We start from the raw sequence: 18,264 nt of genomic DNA on the forward strand, positions 1-18,264 counted from the left end.
GTGTTTTGTGCGGTCTTGTCGCTTGCTGGAGGGCGTTACTATTGTGAGATTCACTGGAGGGTGTGCACGTGCTCATATTGAATAGCCCTGGAGTCTGTTTTTCGTTCTTGTTGTTTTCTGCACGGAATTTGGCGGACATGCCAGATGAATATCATAACAGTTTCATTTCATTATGCACAGTAAAGTAGGAAGAAATGCACAGACATCTCTGCTTTATGAGCTATACATTTCCCGAGACCATCTATACTTCTATACCTTTATTGCAACATCCTAGACCGTCGACCACTCACCAGGAGCTTATACACGGCCGATCTTGTCCGGGAATCCAAAGTCGAGCTTGAAAGGAGGGAAGACAAAGCGCTGGAAGGCATTCTTCGAGGCCAAGTCGTTCGTGTACTTGGCAATGGTGGCCATATCAGCATCATCCAGTGCTACCAGATTGCGGTTGCCCTCGATCCGAGAGGGGTTCACGGACTTGGCAAGGACGGAGGAGCCACGGCTGACTATACGGATGAGATAATTAGAGATTTTACTCGCAGCATTTGACATGGGAGATACGTACTGTGCCAGCTCAGCAAGACCGTGGCCGGGTCAACACCCTTCTTCTTGGCAACCTCGACGATGGGCTCTGCCGTCAGCAGCGGGCTGCCCGTGCTGCCGAGAGGGCTGTATGCGGTGATGTGGATGCCCTTTTCCTTGCAGAAGTCAACAGCCTCCTGCTGGGGAAGGCAGGGGTGGTTCTCAATCTGGTTGACGGCTGGAACCACGGTGGCTTGGGCGAGGAGCTCCTCAAGGTAGGGTCTGCTGTAGTTGCAGACACCGATGGCCTTGGTCTTTCCGCTGCCGACAAGCTTCTCCATATCCTTCCAGGTGTTGATATGGGAGTGGTTGAGGTGCAGGTCGCGGGAACCGTCAGGAAGGGTGGGGATGTTGGGGTGGTTTCCTTTGCGATGTCAGTACGCGCATCTCCCTGAATCTGAACTTTGCAGGACTCACCGTTAGGGTTCATCGCCACAGGCCAGTGGACCAGGTAGAGGTCAACATAGTCGAGTCCCAGGTTCTTCAAGCTCTGGTCCAGAGCCTGTTCCACTCGGTAGTGCCATGTGCTCCAGAGCTTGGTGGTCACGAAGAGTTCCTCTCGCTTGACAACTCCAGACTCGATAGCAGCCTTGATACCCTTGCCAACTTCTCCTTCGTTGCCGTAGGCGAAGGCGGTATCAATGTGTCTGTATCCAACGGAGATAGCATGGGCCACGGCCTTTTCGACCTCTCCAGGACCTGACTGCCAAGTTCCTGCACAGATATTAGCCAGAAATTCCTTGTGGTTATCTGGAGACAAGCCATACCGAGTCCGAGAGCAGGGATCTCAGCCCCGGTGTTCAGCTTGAAGCGAGTGTCTGCGACGGTCGAAGTCGAACCCATTTTGGCGATATGTGGAGAGAAATGAAGGGAAGAAGGTATGTAGAGACTGCGTGAGGGTGAGAAAGAGGATAAGAAGACAGATAGACGACAAAAAGACGAGGATAAAGCTGTTGGAGAGGGTGGGGGGAGAGGAGGGGAAGAAAAGGGCGACCCCCACGCTGCCCCTCCGCATCCCCGCCATTCGGGCCAAATGAGTCCGAGACCCTCTCCAGCTTCGCCTGTCAATCTTCATCCTCTCTAAGTCCCTCCCATCAACAGCCACATAGTCACTCCTTTTTCAGTCAACGTACGATGGCTGCTTCACGCACATATCGCTTGCTGAGCTCAATTATTCACCCACAGAATAGCAAAAGGGCCATGCAACATCAAGAAGGCGGCAACCCCAAATTGCGGGAAGCTTATTGTTCGATAGCCGTCGACCCCGTTGCAATTAAGCTCCACTTCTCAGGGACAATGGCTCAGTACGCGCGACTGGCAGACTGAAATCCGACCTTGCAGCGATCGTGGGTGCGCCCAGGAATGCTGAGATCGCGACGAGAATCAGGACATGAAGATCAAAGTCCAGCGATCATTGTCATGATCGCCATGACACAACCAAAGAGATTGCAGAAGACATAAGTTTAGCAATGAAGGGAATCTCTTTGGACGACAACGGGCCGTGCGTGAACTCGAGGTTCGTCCGCGTCGGAAACCAGTATCCTTGGATGCGCCCACAGCAGCAGCCAAGACTGGGGCTGGAATGGGATGATTTCACTTTCTCCGCAACGCTGAGCGTATCCGTTGGATCCAAATCTGTAGGACAGATCGCCGCACGTTCCACGCTGGCGGGGGCGATCCCTAAAGAGGCGTATCACCGACATTCTCTGCCTGCGGAAGCCACTTTCCGGGCTCCAGACATGCTCCTACTCCCCAGGACCCCAGCGCCATGGTCTCGACGATTAATTCTCTTCGGATTTCTAGAATCATGCAACGTCATCCACACAAGGACTGGCAGGCGTCGGTCTTTCGGAATTACCGTACATTTTCGGTCTTCTAGTGTGTGAGACATTGATATTTATGCTCCTGATCCTCGAGCCTGTTTTCTTCCCAGCAACAAACCCCAGAGCAATTCTTTGATACCCCCAGGCTCACACACTTTCTTCTTTCATACACCCTTAAAGGTACAATCGCAATGGCACCTGTCGCCGTAGCTCCTGGATCCCCGGTGTTCAACACCAAGCGTGACGGACAGGCTCTTGAGGAGCTGTCGGACGCCATCGACAATGTCAATGTCCTCAAGGACAACATGAAGAAGCAGGAGAAGGGTCTGTACGAAGAGTCCGAGTTCGACAAGAACAAGGACAAGACCAAGTTCCGTCAGTACGAAGACGCCTGCGACCGGGTCAAAAACTTCTACAAGGAACAGCACACCAAGCAAACCGTGGCCTACAACCTTAAGGCCCGCAACGAGTTCCGCTCCAAGACCCGCGCTGAGATGACCATCTGGGAGGCGATGGAGAAGCTCAATACCCTCATCGACGAGTCCGACCCGGACACCAGCCTCTCCCAGATCGAGCACCTCCTGCAATCCGCCGAGGCCATCCGCCGCGACGGCAAGCCCCGCTGGATGCAGCTGACCGGTCTCATTCACGACCTGGGCAAGCTGCTCTACTTCTTCGACGCCCAGGGTCAGTGGGATGTTGTCGGAGACACCTTCCCCGTCGGCTGTGGCTTCGATGAGCGCATCATCTACGGCCGCGAGTCCTTCAAGGACAACGAGGACTTCAACCACCCCATCTACGACACCAAGTTCGGAATCTACAGCCCCGGCTGCGGTCTCGACAACGTCATGCTCTCCTGGGGCCACGACGAATACCTCTACCACGTCGTCAAGGACCAGTCCACCCTTCCGGACGAGGCCCTCGCCATGATCCGCTACCACTCGTTCTACCCCTGGCACAACGCCGGCGCGTACCACGAGTTGATGAACGACCACGACAGAGAGATGTTCAAGGCTGTCAAGGCGTTCAACCCATACGATCTGTACAGCAAGAGCGATGATGTTCCCAGCGCCGAGGAACTCAAGGTAAGCCTATTCCTTTCATTCCAACATTGATTTGATAACATCAAACTAACAAATATTGAATTAGCCATACTACCTCGACCTGATCAACGAATACTTCCCCAACAAGGTGATCAAGTGGTAAGAGAATTGATATGATGTATGATTTTTGGCTGGGATGATTACATGTATTGCTTCTTCTTTTTACACTACACACTACTTCATGCTTCTTATTCCCCTATTACCACCCTAGCATGCACCGCAAGCGATGATCTACGACCTACTGCAGTCACTTTTTGAATCAAAGAACGGGATTGATTCCCTGATCCTTTTCCAATAAAACTCTCGATCTTAATTAATTGTACTCCTCCATCCATACTCAGTAAACAAACCAAAAACCACATAACCCCCACACACCCGGGTGCTAAACACGTGAACACCCGGTACGTAGATCAGATCAGAAATGAAACCAGACCCCACCAATCACCATGATCTGAAAGCGAACAACAAGCAAGCAAGCAAGCAAGCAAGCATCTACACCTCATCTTACCTAACTTATACTTTCAGATTATGAGTATGATCTACAATCATGCATGATCACACGCACACCACCCCGACCAATCAATTGGTTCCTGCCATACTTCGGAAACAAGGTCCCGGGGGCCGGATTTCTCCCCGGGGAATATTGCCCATCTCGGTAAAAACCAACTTTGGAATCTTTGTAACAGCGGAGCTTGCTTTTTTTTTTTTTTTTTTCTTTGGTAAAGTGGCGGGGTAGGTAAGGTAGGTAGGTTTGGTGGGGTGTGGGGCTTGCAGCACTTAGCACTTGGTAGCACGTATGTAGTTGGTCCAATAGTTACGTTACTGAATTAGCTGGGGATAGCTAAGTTGTTGAGCTGTTGCAATGCATAACTCGCATTTGTGTTTTAAGGAGGGTGGAAGTGGCTGAAGTATCATGCATTGAGATGCTGTAGTGAAAGAAGTCGTGTCATCTGGGAGCGGGTAAATGTTGGATTTCTCTTGTTTCTGGACTTTTCGCACTGGTAATATAGTAGTCAGAAAAGTACTGGAGGTGTGTGTGGAGTGATGTGGGGGTTTGGTTCTGAGTAGTAGCTGGTAGTCTGGTGGGATGTATACGAAGGGTTACAGCTTAGCTTAATGTAATGTGGTGAGAGGGCGTCAATTAAACAGCGATCGCGCTTTTCATTAACATGATGATGAAGAAAATGCTAGTCATAACAGGAATCTATCGTGTCTATCATATCTCTCTAAAGTCTTGCCTTGGGAAGACGCTGGCCAGCCTCATCGAAGAAGATCTTCTCGCCTGTGATCAGCGATTCTTGAAGGGCAGCGCCGATGCGGACTGCCTGGACGGCGCCTTCGAGCTTCAGAGGGACAGGAGTGTTCTCGAGACAGGAGGCCGTGAATTCGTTCGCCTCGGTGACGAAGGCGTACTCGAAGCGGTCGTAGTAGTGCTGGGGGATCTCGCGACGGACACCGGTCTCGCCGAAGATGTTGACCAGGTTCAGAGCAGGCTGGGTGTTTACGGCCAGCTTACCCTTGGTACCGATGATCTCGGTGGTGTCTTCCTGACCGGCGGCCATCATGCGCGAGGCATAGAAGTAGGCGATCTTGCCATTGTGGAACTCCACCAGACCGACGGCGTTATCGCGGTCGTTGTACTTGCGCAGGTCGGGCTCAACGGCGGTGATACCCACTGCGGACACGGACTTGACTTTGCTGTCCTGACCGAAGAACCACAGAGCCAGGTCGATGTCGTGGATGGAGCAGTCCACGAAGATACCTCCCGAGAACTCGGCGTAGGCGACGAAGAACCCGGTGGGGTCCAGCTTGTCGCAGGTCTGACTGCGCATGACGGAGGGAGAACCAATTCCACCAGCGGACATTTTGTTGAATGCGTCACGGTAGGAGGCATCGAAGCGACGGGAGAAACCACACATCACTTTCAGTTCGGGCTTCTTGGCTGCTGCATCGAGGACGGTTTCGGACTATTGATGAGAGACATGTTAGCTGCATTGCTAGAAGGCATCGGGGGCAAGGAAGTGGGAACATACGATCTCGACACTGGTCGACAAAGGCTTCTCGCAGAGAACGTTCTTGCCAGCCTCAATGGCCTTGATGGCCTGTTCAGCGTGCACGGCGGTCGCGGATGCAACGACGACGGCCTCCAGGCCTTCGTGCTTCAGCATGTCCTCATAGTTCTTGTAAACCGTGACTCCGTACGGACCAAGGTTGGCCCTGGCCCATTCCAGCTCCGAGTCATCCGGACTGCTAACGGCGACGAGGTCTGCACGGGGAGTACGCTGCAAAAAGTTGAGGGCATGACGCTTGCCCATGCGGCCCAGACCGGCACATCCAACCTTAAGCTTTCTGGCAGACATTGTGATAGTAAAGGAGGAAGAGGAGAAGAGTGTAGAAGAGGAATTGAGTTAGAGAAAGGGTGGGTGGGGGGATGTTGTGAAACAGTCTGTAGAAGATGCGAGGAGAATTGAGGACAGTGAGAGGGAACGACAACAGCGAGGACGTGCAATTTAACCGCACGACGAGAAGCTCCAGCAAGAGTCGGTCTAGCTCTATCGGAAGGGGATGCGGAGAAGTTGGACCTGCCAAAGTATCTTCTCCTCAGGTGTCTAGTTGGCAGGGGGGAATGATTCCAGATTAGCCACTAGTAGTAGCAGAGAAGGCGCCTGGAGGGTTTGGACCCCAGTTGAGATGGCCACTGCGACCCCGGATATCATCCTCCAGAGTGGCTCCGTGGGTCGGATTACCGGTCGGAAAAGGGATTCCTGGAGGCAGCACAGCATTCAGAATAGCAGGCATCCAGGCATCGAGTATGATAAAATAGACCAACCTCCTCATGAGGGGGGATATGCAGTTGGGGATGGATGCATGACTTCTCCATCGATATCCCACCCACTAATCACTTGCCAGTCCTTGAATTGTTGTCAGACACACGAAAAACATCCTCACCGCACAAGGATAGAATCCTTCCGCTTCTGGTAACCACCGGCGCGAGTTTCCCCCGCCGGGGTTGGGGCAGCGGGGATTGGTGCCCTTTCCGGGGAAGAAGACTGGGTCTGGACCCTCAATCCAGCATCACCCGGATCTTTTCGGGGAATCAATCGCGCTCAATTGAGTCCGCCTGGTTTGTAGAGCGGGCATTTGTTTATCAGCAGATTATCTCTGGAGCTATGACTATGACACCCTGAGATTAATTGTTACCTTTCTGGCAATTGAATTCCAGTGGGTTTTCGTTTCTGGGCCATAGGTGAATTAACAGCGATATGTGGCTGACAGTTTAGCTTCAGTTCATGGCGCTTCAAATTGCGCGGACATCTCGAATATCATCCATTGTAGTGTAACGGCTATCATACCTGTCTTTCACACAGGAGATCGGGGTTCGATTCCCCGCAATGGAATCTCTTTTTGTTTTTGTTCTCTACAAGTGCATCTCTGGACTACATTCAACAATTCTGGAGTATGCAGGCAACCACTGCGGTCTCAGGCTCGCCGTGTTAGCGATTGCACCAGTCAAAACAATTGTCGCTTGTCGGATTGCCCTGGCTTTTGCTTGTCGTCATGATAGCAATTGATATTATTTACATGGGTTTTCTTTTCGGGGTGATCCAGCTGAGTGGAGATCCACAAATACTTACTACTAGGTGGACCTTCTCTATGCCGCTTTTGCCATGGCAATTTTACGGTGACGTCCATAGTAGTGCCGCGACGGTGTGAATTGGTAAAACGAGATACTGCTAGTAGGAACAGTAATGGTTGCATTTCTGGCATTTGCAACAATCAAGCGATACATAATTACAACTCCGCCCCTCGCTTTGCATAAAGTGAACCTATGAACAAGTGCTGAATAGAAAGGTGCACCGAAAACTATAAGACTCGCTAAAAACCGAATAGATCTCAGGACTCATTCTCCGCTTTTCCCGCCTTCGACGCAGCTGCTTTTCTCGCCCTCCTCTTCGCCGCTACCTCAACTGGGTCTGCAAAGCCGTCGCCCTTCAGCCATGCCAGCGCCTTCCGCACACCCTTCCCTTGCACTGCAGACGGCCTGGTCTCGAGGATAGACCCAATGAGTGCCCACGCCAGCACAATGATGCATAAGTCTCCGCCCTTCCAGCCCTTCCATAAGCCGCGCTTGACGCCTGTCTTCCAGGCCGAGTCCACGGCTGCCCGGAAGAAGTACATGAAGATACCACGGCTGTTTGTGAGAAAAGCGAACGGAACGCCTGCAAGCGCGCCACTAAGGAAAAACCGTTTGGCCGGAAGCGCAGAGCGTGGAAGAAGGGTATTCCAGAGACAGATGCTACCCCATGCAGAGCCAGTAGATGCAGAGAGGATGGCGGTCAAGGTGATGATCTTCTTGGAGAGTTTGTTGATGGAACTGATGGGCTCGTTCATAAGGCCCTTGATATTGCGTAGCGATAGGGCTAGAGTGACGGTAGTTAGGAAACGAGCGAGCGGCGGGACTAAGAGGAGGATGTGGTGCAGGAAGGCGGTGCTGCAGCTGGGGCTGTTTGGGTGGAGCAAGGCACACGAGAGACTGGAGATTGCTGGATGGGCAGGGCCGGTGATAGGGGAGATAAATGTGAGAGTAGATGGCAGCGTGTTTGGGCTTCCTGGATGTAAGATAGGGGAGGCAAATGCCCTGGTAGACGCATTAGTTGGGAAGGGCCGATTGAAAAAGTAGATTGCTAGTACTTACGGCCACCGTAGGTTGGCAATGTTGGCCAAGGAGTCCACCACATCTTCCTTCTCCGGCCATGGTATCTCCAAGGGCAAGGACTCGGGGCGGCCGCGCACGTAGCTCGGAGAAAGCCTCAAGATGACATTTCCAAACCACTGTTCGTATAAATCAGCGTATGTACCGTGCGAAGTATAAGACAGATCAACGAACCTTGGGTGCGGTCTCGCGATCGAAGATAAAAGCATGGAAGAGTTGGGCGCATGCAATTGGCATTAGCAACCAGCTTCCGAACCATCGAGGTCGGTCCTTGAACCACCCCTTCTCATCTAGCGCATTGAACAGAAACTCCAAGCTACGAGTAGCTGTGTAGATTGCTGCTGTCAGCCGCAGTTGCTTCTGTGGACACAACCCCAGCGCAAACCCCGCGATACTGGCACCAACTGCGGGCGCAAATCGAGACGTCAGTGCTCTCGAGATCCGTGGGTTGCGATCCCGGAAAGGTCGAGCATCGTCTGTACGGAGGTTGGCACGCAACTTGACGAAGAAGCGATAGAGGAAGCGGTGGAGGAGGAGAAGTAGTGACAGGGAGATGGACAGGCGGAAGTTTGGGGAGCGCGTAAAAGATGTGCGCGATGTGTTCTTTCTGTAATAGATGTCGAAGATCAGCCACGCACATGAAACGTCGCCTCATACTCTTGGTGATCGTTAATATGCGTATACATAAGAGAGAACTTACTGGGTTAGGTCGCCGCGGATCCTCCCAGTCACGACGTCAACGAGCTTCAACAGGGAGCTTGACAATACAAACACGCGTAACGACGTTCGAATGGAAGCTTCATTATGCTTGTTCTTAGACCGAACTATAGCCTCGAAAGCTGAAGGCGAGGGGAGCTTGTTCTGGATGGCCGAGGGAGTGCGCGGAACGGCATAATCGTGGAGCAGCTTGTACTCCTTGGCGCTGAGGGAAATGCGGAGAGCGTTGCGAACCACCGGATGGAGGTCGGGGTTAGGCATGGAGTCGGACGCCATGGTGCGGTAAAATTCAACGGGTCATACGCGTGGGTCTCGACGATGGACTAAGCTCACATCATGAGAGACAGGGGATGGAAAGATAGAAAGCAAGGGACCGAGTGTGAGAAAAGGAGGGAATTAAGCTCCAGCGTTCGGGGATTTGCAGCTGACCGTCCTGCGCGCCCGTGACCTCGGCTATTTCGCGCAATCACCTGAAAATGGGCTCTCGAGACAGGTTATACTTAGATATACTTCAATTTTGTCAGAACTGCACTGTGCTGGTTTCATTACGAAATATTGGTAAAGTCAAATTCACTGTCTATATCACAAACTGTTCCATGCCATGTTGCCGTTGCAAGATGTAGAAAGCAATAGTATCACCATGAAAGGCCCCTTGATAATCCATGCGTCCCCCATCATGGGTACATGACAAACACGGTACCTGGCTGGGTGAGAATGATAAGGGAATAATGCTACATAGAAAGTAAGAACGGGAATTGTAAAAGACATGATCGAGAAGCTGAAAAGGTGGGAACGATGAATGATGCCATGCAAAATCCGTTGCCATGATTTGCGCCATAATAAGACCCTAGAAAAACACGAACGGCGCTACAAGAATCACCAGAAACTGCACCATCCAATCCAATGCTGACAGATGTTCTCGACACTGGTGGCTTGCGCAAGAAGCTTGTCCACCTGGTCGCTGACGTTGAGTTCCTCACTCGGCTTGAAGTCTCTTCCTGTCAGCTTCTCCTTGACACGGGCAAGCACCTGGAGCGCTCGCGCGTTCTGCGCCTCTCTAGCTTCGTTGGGAATGCCCTCTTGTGCATCCAAGATACCGCCCTCAAGAATGGAAGGCCGGCGGTGACGAGAGAAGTTGCTGGGCTGTACCCCATGGTCGATGTTAATGTTAGAGACGACTGATTGACGGCGCTCGGCAGAGAATGGCATTCGATCTGGGGACTCGCGGATGCCCAAACGCCAGTTGATCAATGGATCGTGAATGAACTAAATCATCAATCATCAGCATGATTTCATCCATGGGATACAATATGTGCTTACCGCTTCCAAAACAGCCATCAGAGAATCCTTGTTCTCTCTCAAGACACGCATGACAGCCTCACAAGTGATGCGGTAACTTCCTTCGATGTTGCTGACTTCCATGGCAAATGTCAACATACGAGTCAATCGGAAAGGTACCCTCTCAGGATACTTCTCGCGGTGCATCGCCACCTCGAAGCAGTCACCGAAGTCGATATGGACTACTTTGCCGGTAACCCGATCCAGAAGCAGATTGGATGGGTGACGATCGCCAAGGCCAAGGATGTAACCAACCATGGACATGACACCAAGGGAACGCGTGTAGTTCGTGCGGCGCTCCAGCCAGGCCTCCGAGCTACTACTCTTGAGCCATAGAACGCGATAGAGGTCCTTTCCAGTGGTATTGTCCATGGCATAGCCGAACACCTCCACCTTCTGCATGAGTGTAAGATTATCATAATCGGGAGCCATCTGCAGCATAATGCGGTGTTCAATGTTCAGCAGGATACGTCGACTCTCTCGGTATTCCTTGATCAGGGCATGTAATGTGTCACTATTGGAAACCCATCCAAGGATACCAGAGCTCTGTGATAGCGGGATTGCAGGGAACCGTTGCACAGACAGATGCCGTTTGAAACTCTCCCCATCGTTATCAAGGAGTGTGTTGACCAGGCCGAAGAGTTGCATGACACGTTCATCTTGCCGGATGTCTTCATGTCCCTTGACACAATACATGTACGAGTTTCCGTCACTGCCCTTCAATGTCATCCTGCGTGGTCTCTTCTTGGTTTGTAGTACGTGTAATATGGGATCGAAGCTGAGGATGCGAATGATGGGCCTGCCACTTTGGTATGTACCAGGAACGGCAAGGTCAAGGTCATTACAATCCTTGAGCTTGGGTGAGACGTATTTCAAATCGAGCGTGGAGAGCTGTGGCAGCTGCCGGCTGATCTTGCGGAATACGGTGTAGTAAAGATCCCATGCTTGGTTCAAATCACCAATTTCTTCAGTCTCCCGATAGAGCATACAGTAGTGCTTAGCCTCTGCAAGATCGCGACCAAAGGCCTGAGCAAATGACACCTCGCGCAACGTCTCGGCACCCTTATCGAGCATCTCATGCAGGGGCGCTAGAGTTGCAAACATGCCTTCCACATTGTGATCGCCAAAGTAGAGTCGAGAGGCTTCTTCTAGACCTTCATGCCAAAGCTCGTGCCAGAGGACCGCGACTCGAATCAGCTCATGACTCACAACATCAGCTTGTTCCACGAGCTTCGCGCTGTGCTGCCGCATGCTGTCCATAATGTTGCTAGCGGATTGTGATCGCCGAGCGACATTAGACTTCATTGCAACGGTCAATGGATACACCAAAGCCTGAGGATGCACTTTGCCAACTTCAGCCAGCAGGCGATGAACAGCACTCCGCACTCGGATATTAGGTTGATTGATCCGAGCTATCAACTGTGGAGTGACAGCAAGCCAGGTATCAATGTTCACTGCCGTAAATCCCTCTGCTACAACACTGTTCACTTCTTGATCACCACCGTGAGTGAACCAGAGTGTCAGCAACCGCAATGTATCCTGCAAAGATGAGGTCGACGACAATGAAATAGACCTGAGGAAACCGCGAAGTGCAGGTATTACATGCTCCGTCACAATGTGTCCGGGGACCATGGCCATTGTCGTGCCATCCCTGCTGGCTTGGCTAGCAATCGTCGTAACAACTTCGAAGTTGGCCAAAGCCCACGAATGCCATGCTTTGTATGAATCACGGTTGTATTTGGTCGCAGCGGCGTACGCATTGAGAACTTCACGAACGTGCTCTGGTCTCCAATCACCTCGTTGCAACGTTGTCTGCCATTCTCCCTGGCGGAGGTAGCTCTTTGCTAGTAGCCTTCTGAACTTAGCAACATCGCCAATGCGTTCTCGCAGCCCCATGGCATCCGCATGGTTGGCATCCGCGATACCGTTGACGCCGTTCACGCCATTGACTCCGTTTATTCCATTATGATCCGCCTGCGACAACATGAGAGCATTGAACCGGGTAAGGTCCTCTGTCAGACCTGAAGTGAACTCCTTCAACATTTGAAGGGCTTCGCGTTGACGTCCGGTGGCCCAGTTGAACTTCAATCGGGCATAAGTAACTTCTGGGGGAGCGATTGTTTTCGTGCCGTTACTGTCGGAAACCACGGTCTCCAGTGAGGCGAGCGACCGCTCGGCGAGTCCCATGCGGTTGGATTTGCGACAGAGGTTAGCGAATTTGATCCACATGTCGAGGTTCTCGCGAGGAGAGGTGACAAGCGCCCTGACCTTGAGCATGCGCTGCCATACCTCTACATTTTGTTGACAGCCGAGTAGTCGCTTGTTCCATGTCTGGCGCATCGAATCCTGTTTCTCAGGATCGCCAATGTTCTGTTTGTACGTAATGATCTCCTCAAGCTCAGCAAGCATTTGAACACGCACAACAACATTGTAGGCACGGTTGTATGACTCTCCCAGGAGTGCTGAAAGCTCGGTATCCAATCCATTGCGAGCCTTTTCAATATACATCGTTGCTTCGTCAAACTGATTCCGGTGAATAGCAAGGATGGCACCGAAAAAGGACCGATCTGGCGACTGCTCCTTCATTACGCCAAGATAGGAATCCATTAATTCCCACTGGCCCCGACCCCAGGCAGCCGCTGCAGCTAGAGGTGCAATGGCTCTGCGATGTTCGAGAGATGCCTGGTTCCACTTTTCCTGAGCGAGGTCGGAGAGCACCTTCCACTCACCGAGAGCGTGAAGACAGCGCATCTTGCCCATCGTGACCCCAAAGGAATCTGGGTCTATCTTCTCACGTCGTTTGTACGCAGCAAGAGCCTCCTCCCACCGTTGAAGTTTCTCAAACCATGTCTCTTTGAGCTCCACATCCCGGTAAGCCTGTGCTTTTCGCAAGATACCAATAGCAGCATCAGATTGCTGAAGCTGATTATTGATAGTGATTAAAGCCTCCACTGCCCCCGAGTTTTGGTCTTGCTCAAACTCAAGTTCCTTGTAATGCAGGGCCTTCGCAAACGCGTGGCATTTAGCAGCGTACTTGCCTAGAGTGCGAATATCGATGGGAAGGGCCTTGTCGTCATGCTCCATGAACTCCGCTAGGTTAAGAAGAACCTGTAGAATTTCGGGAGGAATATTAGGTGAGGTGAGGGCCTTCTCGATCGACCTAACCAGCTCTTCTTGATATTGGTCATACAACTCAGTCCAGCAGGAAACAAACGCCGCGTTGAAGAGATCCCTCGCTAGGGGCTGATAAATACCAGCCAAACTCGCGCATGCTCGAAGAGCGGGAGAAGGTGACTCTTTCAGCAATTCAACGCTGAATCGTCGAATCCACTCTTGCCAGTCTTCACGAGTAGACTTTTGCGAGGCGTCCCAGGCATTCTTTAGGTGTTGTTGATTGACAACCATCTTCTTTTGTCCAATCTCGGCATAATTGGCGTCATCCGCCAGTGCCGCGTAATTTTCATCGGGATTGAGGTCTTGTGGGAGCGGATCACCCTTCTGTAGCTTCGTCACCAAGATTTGGTAGTTGACATGATTGATCTGGTTATACTTTAGGACCTTATTCAGCAGATGGATATAGTGATTGAAGTCCTGGCCCAGCTGGAAGATGAGCGCGCAGATACAGTCCATAGCAGCTTGTCGCAGCACGCGGTCGGTGCCTGCGACAACCCGAGACAGAGAATGGACCATCAATGATGCGAAGTCCGAGACGTTCACCTGCCGTGAAAGTTTGGTGAGGGTCTCGATCGCAGACTTTCGAATACTCTGGGGGTTTTGGGTCCTGTCAAAAAGACGCACGATAGAGGGAACAATCAGGTGCATATATTCCTCTCCGCTCGTACCGAATATCAAGAATGTGTGGAGGATCTTCTCCGAAGGTTGACGACGCATCGTGGTGTCCTTCTCAAGCGTGTCAAGCATCGGAGGGATTAGGCCTGCAAGGTATTTCTTGAATTCACCTTCCAAGGACTTGGCGATCGCTTCCACGAGTGAGAGTATTGTAGCCTGAACTTGGTAAGACGCTTCCCAGAATTCGCGGACGACTTCAATGATCTCCGGTAAAAAGGCTCGTATGTGTTGCCGCACGATATTGACCAGAATCGCCATCTGATTGAAGTACGATTCAAGGCGGCCTGGGGGTGATCCTCTGATGACCGATATGAATCCTGGTATTATCTGTCCAAGGAACGGTACGCATTTCAGACCAAGGGTCTTGAAGATCGTCACAATGGCATCAATGACTGCAGAGTGATACTGGGCGAGAGACGATTCACGCAAGATATTTTGCATAAGCGTGTTTATGACAACCGTAGGGTAGTACTCCTCGCTGGACGGCGTGAGACCTTGCATGATAAGAGCGACATCTGATACGGTCTGCACTTCATTGATATGATGAACTACTGGCGCGGTCTCGCTGATCTGCTGGTATTTGTAGGGGTCCAAGGCTCCAAGGATACCCAGCAACTTGATTGTCTCCTTACGCAGAGACCCGGTTTGCTCGGTCTTGATGATGTTAATGAGGACTGCGAGTAGATGAGAGTATTCGAGGTACGGGTCAATAACGTAGCCGGAGTTGCTGGCCAGCTGGCCTAGTGTCTTCAAAGCCGCCTCGCGCTTGGAATGAGAAGAGAGATCCTGTAGCGCATCCAGGATAATCGGCATAAGCTGCGGCAGGTACGTTTTCATTTCACTGCCACCCACGTTTGCAAGTTCACCAACGGCCCTCAGTGTAGTGGAAGCAACACCAGGATTGGCATCAGTTGCCTTAGGTAGCAGTGTGGTCACCATAGGATCAACATAGGACCGGATCAGTTTCGTCGCATTTGAAACAAACAGGCTGATCAACTGAGCACTCTCTTCCTTTTGGCGTGCAGTGCTGGCGAAACCGAGGCTCGTCAAAAGGTTGACAAGCAACTTCCGCAGCGGTGGGAAGACGTAGGCAGGATTGACACTGGAAAGACGACCTATGATACAGATTGCAGCCTCCCTGACGGGGAACACTTCATCATTGACGGCCAAGAATAGACAGCGGATGTTCTCCGGTCTAGCGAGGTGCCGATCAAATTTCCTATCCAGGGACCACAGGACAGTACGTCGAATGTCAGGGTCAGGATCTCCAACACCAACAGTCAAAAGCTTGTCAATTACCTCGCTCACGACCTGGATCGAATGACTGCTTGTCTGGTTTATGATGGGGTCATGAACAAACAGCTGACAGCAGGTGAGTGCTGAAGCTTTCCGAATCTCAGGGTTGTCATTCTCAACATAGTTGATCGCCACGTCACGCACGAATTCGTTGAGAATATGACCAGAGAAGTCAAAACTGCCTAGCGTGTGTAATGCAAGGGCGATTTCCGTGTCAGAGTGTAGTTCTTGAGGGGCAAAGTCCCTTGCAAATGAGGGCATTGGAGGTAACCTGCTCTCTGGGCAACCCAAGGGCCTGAAAGGGGTGCCATAGAGAATCAAGCTTAGCATATCCAAGAGTTTCTCTTGAATTATGGGCTTTATTGGCGGGATGTAGTGAGCCATGTCGACCAGCGCTTGTGTTAGGGACTCGCTAAGCCCGCAGGCGAAGATGGGATCGAGTAATGCTTCCATATACTTGCTGAGCGCCTGGCCTACAGCCAAAGACAGCATGCTGATACACTCGAACATTGGCGCTTCTTGGACGGCGGCTCGATTTCTCCTTCGATACATTAGCTATACCGCACATGAGAACACTGGAGCTTGGGGGCTTACGCTTTCATTGCAAGACCTTCCCTGATATAGACGATGATGCCATCGAGATATTGTGCGATGGCGACCCCAACGGCATTCGCAATCTTTCCTATAGCGATGAATGCAGCATTTCGTTCTTTATCACGTTTGAGCTGGGCCTGGAGGTATATCATGAATCTGTGAAGGTAGGTCTCTGTGAAGTCAAGGGGGGCGTAGGAGGCGAGAATCGGGATTGTCTGAACAACCTGAGTGCGGATCTTCGGATCACGATGATCCTTGAGACGGAGGACGATCTCACAAGCATTTCGATAGTGCTCATTCATGAACATGGCGCCCTTTAGGAGAAGCTCCTTCAGAACCAGGAGCGAGCCATGTATCCAATCCACATTGCTTGATTTGAGACCTAAAAGCGCTTCCTCGTATACCCTTGAGAACCATAGCTGCCGAACCTGCAAATCTCTAGCAGCGATTATATCAAAGCATTCGCTGACAGCATTAGCCGCAGCTTCCCGTATGAGAACCTTGGGATCCCTTAAAGCGACCCAAATCAGCTCGAAGATCTGGGGAACGAAGCCGTAAAGAAGCGTGGGTGAGCCTTTCGCGAGCTCCCGGATGACGAGCACGGCAGCGAATCGTCGGCTTTCTTGTCTTTCTGACTGAAGGGCCTCTAAAGCAGATTGTATTTCACTCTCCACCAGCTCCGCAGTCAGAGCCCCGCCCGGTTTAGCCAAACGGCCAAGAGCCGCAGCCGCATAAACCAATACTGCATTGTCGTTGCTGCGAAGAGCATTGCGCAAGTAACTGGCGAATCGAGTGGTCTTCTGAGCGGCGTCCACACCTTCAAAGTCTATCAGACGATCGAGAGCCAACAGGCCACCGATCTTCTCGTGTGCGTCATTTCCTGTAACTACCAGTTGTGCTATGCGCTGGCTGACCGCGTTAAAGAACTCCAAAAACTTCTCGGGGGACCAATCTAAGATAAAGCCAGAATTAGCGCTAGTCAGTAGCTGATGCAAAGCGATGGCATACCTCGAGAGATAGCGAGAACGTTGTCGTAAAGCTCGTAAGCAGCTCGCACCCGTGTCTCCTCATTCTTCGACTTCAACTCGGCAAAGAGCCGATGAGTTACGTCCGTAATAGGACCTGCTTGCGCCATTTTTGCGAACCACACCCCAGGGTGGACATTTGAAGTCAACCTCTAGGGCATGTATGATGGCACAAAGGGAGCATGGGCAAGAGAGCCGTTGATGGGCGGCGTTGGAGTGATGCGGGAGGTGAGGTCGAGGGCGTTCGGAAATCGTGCACGGACCAGGAGCTTCTGGCCTGGGGCATCCGCGGTGGGTTACATGGGGCAGCCTAAGGTGTTTGCGACTGACCTTACCCTTACATTCACCGTCTGTGGAGGGATTATTATTATGCCTATAGAAGTCCGTTAATTGGCTACTCAAATATGCTCGGCTACCTGAATAGTATTTCATTATCCCTTCTAGATTCGTTTACTTATCCCTAGGACCAGGCATCTCTGAAGCCAGTGCGACCCGAGCGTAAGTACAGCCTCGTTCACATTCTTATTTCGCCGAAGGAGGTGCCTTGAATCAATCCTTGCTTGACTGTCGGTCTTCTGATGCCCAATTTCAATGCTTTAGATGTCATGGGACTGTTTGACGGTGAGGTAATGCAGATCATAAGCCACATGCACACCCTATAGTTATTGAGGGACTACGGGGTCTGGGGCGCCGGGGCTTCCTGGCTTCGGCATGATTGAACTCCTTCGTACAAGCGTAAGCAGGTAATTAAGTAGTGGCCTGCGCGCAAAGAGCGACAAAAGTACCATTATGTACGCGGTGTCTGACAAAATAACTTGGAGCCTCTTCCGAATGATATAAAAGACTTTGCTCTGGAATATGATATCTTGCGGCCTGTCCCCGAATATTACAATAGGCCGAAGATCGAAAATCGAGGGTGTACTACTTATGTGCGTTTTAGTGTAAACAAGGACATATGTAGTGGCTGAGTATATTAATGGCTCTTTGAGAAGCTTGACTTCCGCTCTGCACTCAACTGAAGTAATAAGTTTGCAACTATCTTTGCAACTCAAAATCTAGCTTCCAGAGGTCATCTGAGAAGGGCGTGGTAGGCATAGAAAAGCCCCTTATCTTGGCACGATATGCGAACCGATCTCTTTAATATCGCGTTGTACATTATAGCCTATTACCAGAAGATATTGGCTAATGTCGAATGGCGTAAGATGCTGTTTGCTATGACAACATTC

General features: G+C 51.4%; 5 protein-coding genes and 1 non-coding gene across 6 annotated transcripts; 2 read left to right on the plus strand and 4 right to left on the minus strand.

Moving 5' to 3' along the window:
* Positions 1 to 106: 106 nt before the first annotated feature.
* BO83DRAFT_379671 (putative glycerol dehydrogenase) lies at positions 107 to 1,509 on the minus strand. The gene is made up of 4 exons (XM_025531562.1): positions 1,347 to 1,509; positions 997 to 1,293; positions 563 to 943; positions 107 to 503 (listed from the first exon to the last, which is right to left on the minus strand). Exons 1-4 carry the CDS (start codon positions 1,420 to 1,422, stop codon positions 298 to 300), a joined length of 960 nt encoding a protein of 319 aa, XP_025386763.1. The 5' UTR covers positions 1,423 to 1,509; the 3' UTR covers positions 107 to 297.
* Positions 1,510 to 2,388: 879 nt separating this feature from the next.
* BO83DRAFT_363804 (inositol oxygenase) lies at positions 2,389 to 3,770 on the plus strand. Its single transcript, XM_025529590.1, has 2 exons — positions 2,389 to 3,487; positions 3,552 to 3,770. The coding sequence occupies exons 1-2, from the start codon at positions 2,594 to 2,596 to the stop codon at positions 3,606 to 3,608; spliced, it is 951 nt and encodes a 316-aa protein (XP_025386764.1). The 5' UTR covers positions 2,389 to 2,593; the 3' UTR covers positions 3,609 to 3,770.
* Positions 3,771 to 4,682: 912 nt separating this feature from the next.
* On the minus strand, positions 4,683 to 6,340 carry BO83DRAFT_438596 (putative NAD binding Rossmann fold oxidoreductase). Its single transcript, XM_025536102.1, has 2 exons — positions 5,539 to 6,340; positions 4,683 to 5,472 (listed from the first exon to the last, which is right to left on the minus strand). The coding sequence occupies exons 1-2, from the start codon at positions 5,863 to 5,865 to the stop codon at positions 4,732 to 4,734; spliced, it is 1,068 nt and encodes a 355-aa protein (XP_025386765.1). The 5' UTR covers positions 5,866 to 6,340; the 3' UTR covers positions 4,683 to 4,731.
* Positions 6,341 to 6,831: 491 nt separating this feature from the next.
* Positions 6,832 to 6,903, plus strand: BO83DRAFT_t179. The gene has a single exon. It is a non-coding gene; the product is annotated as a tRNA-Glu (tRNA).
* A 329-nt stretch (positions 6,904 to 7,232) lies between these two features.
* BO83DRAFT_438597 (uncharacterized protein) lies at positions 7,233 to 9,306 on the minus strand. The gene is made up of 4 exons (XM_025536103.1): positions 8,920 to 9,306; positions 8,394 to 8,826; positions 8,202 to 8,338; positions 7,233 to 8,144 (listed from the first exon to the last, which is right to left on the minus strand). Exons 1-4 carry the CDS (start codon positions 9,210 to 9,212, stop codon positions 7,400 to 7,402), a joined length of 1,608 nt encoding a protein of 535 aa, XP_025386766.1. The 5' UTR covers positions 9,213 to 9,306; the 3' UTR covers positions 7,233 to 7,399.
* A 165-nt stretch (positions 9,307 to 9,471) lies between these two features.
* On the minus strand, positions 9,472 to 17,230 carry tor (putative TOR pathway phosphatidylinositol 3-kinase TorA). The gene is made up of 4 exons (XM_025536104.1): positions 17,022 to 17,230; positions 16,014 to 16,965; positions 10,257 to 15,960; positions 9,472 to 10,202 (listed from the first exon to the last, which is right to left on the minus strand). Exons 1-4 carry the CDS (start codon positions 17,146 to 17,148, stop codon positions 9,813 to 9,815), a joined length of 7,173 nt encoding a protein of 2,390 aa, XP_025386767.1. The 5' UTR covers positions 17,149 to 17,230; the 3' UTR covers positions 9,472 to 9,812.
* Positions 17,231 to 18,264: the final 1,034 nt, after the last annotated feature.

Source organism: Aspergillus eucalypticola (genome assembly GCF_003184535.1).
Source record: "Aspergillus eucalypticola CBS 122712 chromosome Unknown BO83scaffold_17, whole genome shotgun sequence".
In the NCBI taxonomy this organism is placed as follows: Eukaryota; Fungi; Ascomycota; class Eurotiomycetes; order Eurotiales; family Aspergillaceae; genus Aspergillus; species Aspergillus eucalypticola.

Bases quoted from the DNA above. Each gene is read 5' to 3' on its own strand.
- BO83DRAFT_379671 (XM_025531562.1), bottom strand. From the start codon at position 1,422: ATGGGTTCGACTTCGACCGTCGCAGACACTCGCTTCAAGCTGAACACC. The intron at 1,294-1,346 runs GTATGGCTTGTC...ATATCTGTGCAG, and splicing joins GATCCCTGCTCTCGGACTCG to GAACTTGGCAGTCAGGTCCT. The intron at 504-562 runs GTACGTATCTCC...TCATCCGTATAG, and splicing joins GGTCTTGCTGAGCTGGCACA to TCAGCCGTGGCTCCTCCGTC.
- BO83DRAFT_363804 (XM_025529590.1), top strand. From the start codon at position 2,594: ATGGCACCTGTCGCCGTAGCTCCTGGATCCCCGGTGTTCAACACCAAG. The intron at 3,488-3,551 runs GTAAGCCTATTC...ATATTGAATTAG, and splicing joins CCAGCGCCGAGGAACTCAAG to CCATACTACCTCGACCTGAT.
- BO83DRAFT_438596 (XM_025536102.1), bottom strand. From the start codon at position 5,865: ATGTCTGCCAGAAAGCTTAAGGTTGGATGTGCCGGTCTGGGCCGCATG. The intron at 5,473-5,538 runs GTATGTTCCCAC...TCTCATCAATAG, and splicing joins TGTCGACCAGTGTCGAGATC to TCCGAAACCGTCCTCGATGC.
- BO83DRAFT_438597 (XM_025536103.1), bottom strand. From the start codon at position 9,212: ATGGCGTCCGACTCCATGCCTAACCCCGACCTCCATCCGGTGGTTCGC. The intron at 8,339-8,393 runs GTTCGTTGATCT...TTATACGAACAG, and splicing joins ATCGCGAGACCGCACCCAAG to TGGTTTGGAAATGTCATCTT. The intron at 8,145-8,201 runs GTAAGTACTAGC...TGCGTCTACCAG, and splicing joins ATTGCCAACCTACGGTGGCC to GGCATTTGCCTCCCCTATCT.
- tor (XM_025536104.1), bottom strand. From the start codon at position 17,148: ATGGCGCAAGCAGGTCCTATTACGGACGTAACTCATCGGCTCTTTGCC. The intron at 16,966-17,021 runs GTATGCCATCGC...GCTTTATCTTAG, and splicing joins CGTTCTCGCTATCTCTCGAG to ATTGGTCCCCCGAGAAGTTT. The intron at 10,203-10,256 runs GTAAGCACATAT...TTGATGATTTAG, and splicing joins TGATGGCTGTTTTGGAAGCG to TTCATTCACGATCCATTGAT.